This window comes from Drosophila montana, unplaced genomic scaffold (genome assembly GCF_035044405.1).
Source record: "Drosophila montana isolate Dmon_TW-CO22-7 unplaced genomic scaffold, ASM3504440v1 contig_2178_1, whole genome shotgun sequence".
In the NCBI taxonomy this organism is placed as follows: Eukaryota; Metazoa; Arthropoda; class Insecta; order Diptera; family Drosophilidae; genus Drosophila; species Drosophila montana.
The window spans coordinates 3,063,453-3,072,814 of record NW_026997075.1 but is presented as its reverse complement, the minus strand read 5'-3'; the positions used below and the strand labels follow the sequence as shown (position 1 = coordinate 3,072,814).

The following is a 9,362-nucleotide window of genomic DNA, read 5'->3' as shown; positions in this document are numbered from 1 at the left end:
GTTTCGCTTTAGAAAGTTCTTAATTTCGTGACTAGGCAAGTTTTACGTGTTTTTTTTTGTTTATGAAAAAAAAGCATCGCAACATCGCACATTATTATTATTGTTTTTTTTTTAAATCGAATTCTATTTTTCGTCTGCTGTTGCGTTTTAAAAACGCGCGCGCGGTTTGAAACTTGGCTAAGAGCGTTCGTTGTTTTAGTACGTTTGTTTGTTTGTTTGTTTTAGAACCGTTTCTTGTTTGCGTTTTAGTACGTTGTTTTAGTGCGATGTTAATTGTTCGTTTTTTCTTTTGTATTTGTTAATTATATTTGTGGCACTGCCGATGCAGCTGCTGCCGCAAGCACTTTACAGATGCTCATCGCCATGGTAACCGTTGCGCAACGGTTGTCGCTCTTGTGAATGATCCGCGGGTCGATTGCGCTTAAAGAAGCCGCACTAAAAAAGGACCAGAATGCAGTTGGTTTGTGTCTCAGCTAAACGAATGTTCGAAGGGGTAACTCACCTTGTAGAGCAGCAGCACGAGCAGCAGGAAAATGAGAGCGCCCGCACAGGCGGCCAAGACGACCACCCACAGGGGCACCACATCGGGCACCTGCAGCGGTTCCGGCTGCGCCTTGTAGAAGATCTCGTGCGTCTTCACAATCTTATCCTTGGGCGTGCCAATGAAGGGCAAATTGGTGACATTGGCCACCGCCAGCGTGGACACATTGAGGGGCACATTCGGCGCCAGCTTCTCCATGGTGGTGGCCACCATGCGAGCGCGTATGGCCACAAACGCGGCATCGGCATCCTCATAGCCCAGATTTTCCAAATAGCAGCGTAGCCGGCGGCACTGGACGCCCAGGCAAGGTGAGGTGCCGTTCGCCAATCTCATCTCTATCGTGGTGGGCACATCGCGTCTAAAGCGTCGCTGGCTGGAGCTCGAACTGGAGCTGCTCCACTGACCATGCTGACCCTGACCCTGACCCTGACCCTGAGCTTTCTGCTGCTGATTGTCCTCGTCGTAAAAGTCCTCGTTCTCGCGTCCATAATAGGGCTTGCTGCCAGAGCTGTAGACCACATGATGCTGCACGGCGGGCTGGCCGAACTGCTGCGCCTGGCTGTTGTGCAGCTCGTTGTCCACATTGCCGCGATTTATGGTGCCCAGATCGAGTGTGCCCGCATGGAAGTTGCCGCTGCGTCCGCCATAGATGGACTTGTCAGCCGGACCACCATAGCCGCCGCCAGCGCCTGCCACATAGAGCTGCTGCTGCTGCTGCTGCGGCCGCGATTGATAGCTGGAGCTGGAACTGGAGCTGGAGCTGAACTGTGGCGATGCCATTTGTATGTGACCATGTGTGCTATGTCCGAGCAGCTCAGTTCTGGGCAGGCTATAGCTGGCGCTGGTCTGATTGATGCTGGCCTCCTGCTCGGCATCCGCTTGATTGGCACGATCCAAATGCACATAGGAGGCATCACCGGTGGCATCCTGTGCATCCTCGCGCTCCAGCAGTTCCTTCTGCTTGGGCGTCAAGCTGCGCTGATTGTCATTGCCGACGGTGACGCCAACCGTGCCGCCCGTTTGAATGCCATGCGATATCTGCAGGTGTCCACCGCCGCCATCAGCTTCGCCGCCGGCGCCGCCGGTAGCCTGGCCATCGAGCGGCACTGAATTGCTGATCGCGCCCTGGGCATGTAAATAGGATTTCTTCTTCAGCTTCTCGTTCAGCTTGAGGCCTAGCTCATTGACTTCGATCATGTCGCATCTGATCTTGCCGCCCGTCTCTGGCTGATTGAGTATGTACATGAGTGGATCTCCGGACTCGGTCTGATACGGATAATAGATGTCGACAACGGCTCGCTCGATGAAGGAGCTCAAATTGTTGCGCAGCTCATAGATGTGCACGACCTGGGGACCCAGATCCTCCTCGATGGTAGCATTGCCCGGCGCCTTATAGTCACCAGCCTTGTACACCTGATAGTCCGGCAGGGAGGTGCCCTTGATGGTCAGATCGGTTTCCACCCAGACGCCGATGCTCTTGCTGCCCACATTGTCGAATTCCGAATTCTTGCGTTCCACATTTGTCGAATTGGCCACCCAGAAGAAGTCATAGCTGGACGTGTTTGTGTGCTTCTCCGCGGGCACAAAGCTGACAGTAAAATGCGTCTGCAACAGAAATCAGGAATCAAGTGACCAGAGAGAGAGAGAGAGAGAGAGGGGAGGTGCGCTTACCATATTGCCACCCTTGAGCGGATTACCAATATCACACTTGAGCGTGTAATTGTTGCTGCCATCGGGCACCGAACAGGTGATGGGCAGGTCAATCTTCTCGCCCAGCTGCTGCACTTTAATGAACTGCAAGTCCCGTGGTGTCATCATGTAGAAAGCCGCCTCAAAGGCATCCTCGTTGTTATTCTTGATGAGCACCTCAATGGTCAGCGGCTCGCCCGACACAAACAGATACTTGTCGACGGCCCTATGGAAGAAATGGCGGAAAGGAAGAAAGTTAATTCCATCATATACATATGTTTATTCCCTTGGATTGGTTGACAACTAGCTTACGTGACGGTCAACGCCAGATCCGGCTCACAGATGTTATCCGGTCCGCAGTTCTTCTGTATGTTGATTGCATCACGTAAAATGATCTCACGATTCTGATCGATCACCGGCTCGAGGGCCTCACGGCGTCTGCGCACGAGGGATTCGAGTGGACGACTGCTGCGCAGATTGTAGCGCGCCTCGACTTCCAAGGGCGTTAGCTTGTCCTGCACACCGTCCATAAGGTAGACGGTCTCGTTGAGGCAATATTTCTGGCCATAGCTCAGGCGTATCGTCTGGTTGCGTATGTGTTTGCCCTCGTCGCGCAGGAAGAACATGCGCGGATTGCGGGTCTTCTTTGCGTCGAGCAGCCAGGAAACCTCAAAGTCCAACTGATTGGGCAGATAGCGGCCGGTGTAGCTCCAGCAGGTGCTCAACGGCATGCAGGGCACCTTCTTGTGATCCCGCTGCAGCTGGCAACTGCGATCGTCCAGGCTGATCAGCTTCGAGCTGCTGGCAAAGACGGTCTCCGCATTGACAGCGGCCACCGGGCGTGATTTAAAGATGTACACCTGATCCGAGGCATAGGCGCCAACGGCCAAGTCCGGATACGTATTGCCATCCATGTCCACGCCGCCGGACAGCGCAAAGCCAAAGGTGCGCGGATATGGCGCCGCCTCCACCAGCTGCTCGGCCTTGATTATCTGCGAGGGTTTCGGCAGCGGACCCAGCGCGGAGCCATGATAGATGTAAACAACGCCACGACCCTCGGGTCCGTCGTAGGGTGCGCCGACGGCAAAGTCACCATAGCCATCACCATTGACATCGCCCAGCGTGGTCAGCGCCAGGCCAAAGCGACCCTTGGTATGGAAGCCGTCGCGTATGTGCTCCCTCGTCCAATGCTCCGACTGTTAGGAGAGGAGAGAGGGTTTACCTAGTTAAAGAGCCATCCAAATATATATTGTCTCATGCTCGTGACTTACCGGTGTTGTGCCGCCCTGGAGCAGCACATAGACGCGTCCCACATCGTATTTGCCCTCGACATTGCCGGGCTCCGTGTACATCGGTGCACCGATGATCAGATCGTCGAGGCCATCGCCATCCACATCGCTGGTGGCCAGAGCATAGCCAAAGTATTCGCCTATTTGGCGACCCGTTATATTGAATATGTTCGCCATGTTCCAGCGATTGACAACGATCTTGCCCAGCAGATTGGCGCCACGGGGCATGCCAATGGCCACATCCTCGCTGCGATCGGCATCAAAATCGCCGGTGATCATCGAATAGCCCAAATAGGAATCATCATTGGACGATGTGCTCTCCGCCGTGGAGAATACCTGATTCTCCGGCTTGGTCACATCCTGCGATATCGCTTGACCTGTGAATATTGCGGGTTAACTGGGTGAGTGCGATTCGGTTCGATTTAGCAGATCGTTTCTACGGATCAGTTGGGTGAGATGTGTGTTTAGCTACGATTTAACTGGCATGCCGGATGATAACAACAACAACAACAACAATAACAATAACAACAACAACAAGAACAATGCAAGACAAATCATAAATTCTCAATTTCTACAATAATCTACAATTACTAGATAACTACAACAATTACTACCGCTAATTGTGGATTAGTCCCAGCTCCCAATTGTGGAGGCATGCGATGCGTTTTCGGTTGACAACTGCCCCAACCCATGGGCAATGGTTAGTAACAGTCCAACAGCCAACGATATCCAAACCCAAATTAAAAAAAGCTCATGAGCAGTTTTTAAGTACTTAGATTAAAACTTAGGTGTAATATGTGAGGGGGACGGTTAAAGCAAGAGAGCCTCAGTAGAGAGTACGAAAGTTCGATTCTTTCTCTACTTTAGTCACATTTTCTTTGGTCACAGCATCTTCTACCTTTCAGTCGAAGTTAACAGCCACTTTAACATGAGGTTAAACTAATTTTCGTTTTCTTATTCTCTATATCTGGCGCTACAGAACTTAGAAAAGTGTTTCATTTGCTTAATATTTGACTAGCGGATGTAACTGCAGCGTTGCCAGTTTTTAGTGCACGTTATAAATGCAGCGTTGCCACCTTGCCTGGCAGCATCAAATATGATTTTAAATTAAAATTGAGAGTCGTTATAATTGTAAGTGTGGCTGAACCAAATATGATTTTAAATTGAAATTAATTGACGTTATAAATGCTAAGTTGCCACCTTGCATTGGTAGCGCCAGACCCAAAAAGTAATTAATTTATAAAACAGATAATCCAATAAAATATTTAAAATTTTTTACTTTAAAGTTACTCTAGAACTGTTTGACACGAGTGCTGCATATCGATAAATACCTAACTCCAGCGATCTGGCAGCACGAATTAATTGCAAGCGCGCTTGTTAAGTTGGCTGCGCATCGCTCCCAATACAAAAGAGAACCTCTTGCTTTAACCGTGCGCGTAAGTAGTTCAAATGTTATTACTATGTTTATGCTTGATATTTGATTTTGCTACCTATATTAATATAAATATAAGTATGTACCAGATACTATGTACTATGTTTTTGTTTTATGAGCATTGAGCATTGCTGTGGTGCTGACAACAACCAGAGCAACAGTCTGTGCGCCTGGGGCGTGACGAGGCATTTCGGGCATGGCGGTACGTTTATATGCGGTTTTCGTAGCCCTCGTTGCACTCGTTGTTAGCGAAGCGTTCGATGAGGGTTGGGGCGGGGGGTACGTGGTACGTGGAGGCGAATATAGGCGATCGCTGTCAAATCGTGACCAGGGGCAAAGCCGCGTTAACGCCACTTTCTGACCCGACTCGACAGCCTGCGCGCCAATGGATGAGTTCAAAGGTTGTATTCGTAATATTATCACACACACCATTATGTATTTGGGGGTGGGGCGAGGTAAATGGAGAAACGATTTTAGCTTGCGCCGTTTTTTCTATAGTTCAGATAATTTGTACAAGTTATATTCAGTTCATTTTTTTAGGCACTTGGTTTAAGGGTTAATGTTGATCAATGTTGTATATAAGGTATTTTTTTTTTTTTTTTTTTTTGCTGACTTTGCGGTGTGAGAAGCGTATTTGCGTATTATTATTATTACCTCCAGTGCCGAAGGGCTGATAATAAGGCGGCTTAAATGGAAACTCGGCATCGGGCGGTATTGAGTAGGTTTGTCCTTTTTTTTTGTGTTTTTTTTTTTTTTTTTTTGTGTAGTTTATTATAATAGCAGAAGTTTGGTTTCGAGTTGGTAATCGAGTTGTAAGGTTTGTTTGGTTTTGGTTTCGGTTTTGGTTTCGGTTTTGATTGTGGTTGTGGTTGGGTTGAACAACAGACACAGGTCATGGCGTTCGGTACAGAATGCATAGATGTTTTTTATTTTGATTTTTATTTTTTGGTTTCATATTCGATACGGTACGAAATTGCATGCATTTTGCGCCGAGGCAGAGTGTGAATAGGAGCAAAAAAGAAGAGAGAGAGAGAGAGAGAATAAAAAAGAATACATAATACATATTAATCAAAATGAGACAAAAAAAAGTTGACTAAAAATTCAAGTAGGAAATTCTGACGCATTATACAATACAGGTACAGGTACAGTTATATAGTTATAGTTATAGTTATAGTCAAATTAATAGTTACAGTTAAGATTACAATCACGTTTACGATTTACAGTAAAATATATATATATATATGTATGTATAGATATATAAATACGGTACAGTAAATGCAGCTAAGAACTCGCTTCGGTTAAATTACGGTACATATTACAATCATCAATAATTAAACTGACTACACGATAAACTTAACATGAGGTTAGTCTGTGTCTGTGGCACTTGCTGTCGAGTTGTAGATGGTATACGAGTTGTTAGCAGAATGGGTTTTTGGTTAAAATTTTGGTTTGGTTTTTCTTTCAAGCAGCGGCGACACGAAACGACATTGAGTCCAATTGTGTAATAAATTTTGGATGATAGCAACAACAACAACTCGACAACACTAAGAATATTAACTCAAAACTTAATTATTATTGTTTAACATCTAAAGTTAAATACAAAATATATCTAAAAGGTACACAAAATATACAAGAGCTTGAGAACTATCAATAGTTTTAATTATGGCAGTAAATGTGATAGAAATTAAGCGAAATGTCTATCGACTTATGGTGTTTGAATATGTATCGAAATTGTTATCGATAAACACTATTGATGGTTTTCCAGCTCCAGTCCCGCGCATTCATACCTAATAGGTACTTATGATATACGGGAGCTTGAAGACTATCGATCGTTGCAACTGTGACAGTTAATGTGATAGCAATTGAGCAAAATGTTTATCGACTTATAGTGGATATATTGAAAATTTATCGAATTTATTATCGATCTACACAATCGATGGTTTTCCAGCTCCAATCTCGCGCATTCATAAGTTTAAATTCTAATGTTACGTAAAAAACAATCTAATCGATAAATGTGGCTACGCTTAGATCTTAAGTTCAGGGACTCAATATGTTAGATACTTGGGCACCAGACAATTCGGTACACACTTTGGGCTTAATTTAATGCTAAGAGTTCATCCTGTCGGTTAAGTTTAAGCTATCCCAGAGGTTAAGTTTTATCTGTAGGTTATTCGTTTTTGTGTGAGGTTAGGGACGATCTAAATTCTAAAGATGCTCAAAATTAAACACAACTGAAACTAAAATTAACACAAAAGTTCAAGAGTCTTGTATGCAACAATTGTAATTTATTGGGTAAACCATAAAGGGACAAAGGGATAAGAAGAACTAATGCAAAATCAAGGCAACATTTTGCAGCTATATCAAAGTGGGGGGAAAAAAGTTGTATTAAATCGTAATAAAAGTGGATCAAACCAAAGAGCTACGGGTACTACGTACATTGTGTAGGAGGTGGACAGGGGTTGGCGGCTCACTTTTGCTAGGAAAAATACTTAAAGGCTTAACTATAACTGAATACAATGGATAATAGCTGTGGTATTTATAAGTAGCACGAGTACAATTTCAAAATACATACAATATAAATATAAAAACTGCACTTTATAAGTATATATATTTATTTTATATTGTTTCAGACTAAATGTAAACGTTGCGCGATACTCGTATTATGAAAAAATACAAATAAACGAGAAAGAGAGAGAGAAGGGTAAAATGTTCACTTACCTTGCCAGTACCAACTGCCAGGTGCGCCAATAAACAAACGCGATCCGTTCTGCAAATGCGAAATGAGAATATTTAAGATTTTGTGTATGCAAATGTTATGCCACGATCGCAACAAGGTGCCAACTAAACGTGCCAACGCCGAGCACAGGCACCCAGTGCCCCCAGACCCCAGACCCAAGACCCAAGATCCGAGCCCAAGCCCAAGCCCAAAACTGAGGCCCAAACGCATATACAAGCCCAAATCTATTCGCCTGCCCGTGGCATGCATATAATAACTCAATGAGCCCAAAAACAGAAAAAAGTATGATAAGGGAACCGAAGACTGAATACCCTATATTACATAGATTTATATAATTAACCATACAAGGCATCTATAGGATATAAAATTCCAGATGCAAAAGAAACAGCAACAAATCACAATAGGACTCCCGAAGACTGAATACCCTTTATTATATATAATTAACCATACATGATCTCTATAGGATATAAAATTCCAGAAAAGAAAAATCAAAAGAGGAACAGACGTCCGAAGATTGAATATAGTATCTATAGGATATAGTCTTTCGGTTTGTTTCAGATTTCTCTTGATTTTTCAGCTTGTGATAAATGATACGTTCCAGCCGATCTTAAAATGGGTATTATCCGTAGCAAGAAGACAGATCTATATCAAGTTTTTGAAAAATATACTTAAAACCGAAGCCTCGAAGCCTTTATAGAAACAGACTTACAGGCTTACAAATAAAATATTTACAAAACCCGGAGCCTTGGCTGTTTTTTTTTTCATAAGATGCCTAACAAATATATATATAATATTAGAATATTATGTTCATTAATATAAATATATCAATTTCTTTAAGTTGCCATTCTTAGCATACTTTACATATTTATCCATGTCCTTATATATTTTCTATATTTTCTAAACTACTCTATCTAATCTATCTACTGCATAATGTGCTTCCCAAATATGTGAACTTATTAAGACTTGATATAATATTTCAATCTTGAGCTAATATAAACTCCATACCAATTACAAATTTATTCAAAAGTAAGCTATGCATCTACCCCAAACTTTGGCAAGCCGAAGACAATAGCTAATATGCCCAGTTGAATGATACTTACGCTGTTGACAGCCGCACTGAAGCCAGCTTGACAGGAGCCCTGTCGATGATATCCCCAGTTGTCTGCAAAAAACAAATAGACGATGTAGAGTGAGAGAGTTTACAGATTGAAATTGTTTATGATATATATTTGTAATTGTTATACTAAAAAAAAAAAAGAAGAAAATGTTGCCAGTGCTGCAGGCGGGGCCAGGTGAGCGGGGCGCAATAAATTGCAAATAATTACCAGAGCAATGCAATAAATTGCGCCAGTGATTTGTCAGGCGATGGGGCAACAGGCAACAACATAAAAGGATTAGAGCGCGCGCTTGCGCCTTGGGGGCAACAACTGGGGCTGGGGCTGGGGCACAGGCAACTGCCAACTGCCAACTGGCCAGACGGATGGACATTGAAATGAAAATACAATAAACTACAGCGGCAGATCGCCAAAACAAAAGCACAGCCAGCCAGCCAGCCAGACGACAGGCGAGACCCAAAGGCCACAACAACAAGAACAGCAACAACAATGAGACAAACCAAATCCAAGCTGGTGACCACAAGCCCCACATCCTTTTGTTGGCCTTCTTTGTTTGTGC

The 9,362-nt window shown here is 44.2% G+C and overlaps 1 protein-coding gene across 2 annotated transcripts in view; it reads right to left on the bottom strand.

The window, feature by feature from the left end:
• The window catches only part of if (inflated), a 42,049-nt gene continuing 32,687 nt past the window's right edge, over positions 1–9,362 (bottom strand). The window contains exons 6-13 of one of the 2 annotated variants that reach the window (XM_064680846.1): positions 8,789–8,850; positions 7,670–7,718; positions 5,606–5,680; positions 3,502–3,896; positions 2,543–3,426; positions 2,213–2,456; positions 503–2,146; positions 1–435 (exon numbers count right to left, since the gene is read on the bottom strand). In XM_064680846.1, coding sequence (XP_064536916.1) covers positions 346–435; positions 503–2,146; positions 2,213–2,456; positions 2,543–3,426; positions 3,502–3,896; positions 5,606–5,680; positions 7,670–7,718; positions 8,789–8,850 — 3,443 coding nt within the window. In that variant the 3' untranslated portion in view covers positions 1–345. The remainder of the gene's footprint in view (positions 436–502; positions 2,147–2,212; positions 2,457–2,542; positions 3,427–3,501; positions 3,897–5,605; positions 5,681–7,669; positions 7,719–8,788; positions 8,851–9,362) is intronic. The other variant, XM_064680847.1, reaches the window with a different exon arrangement.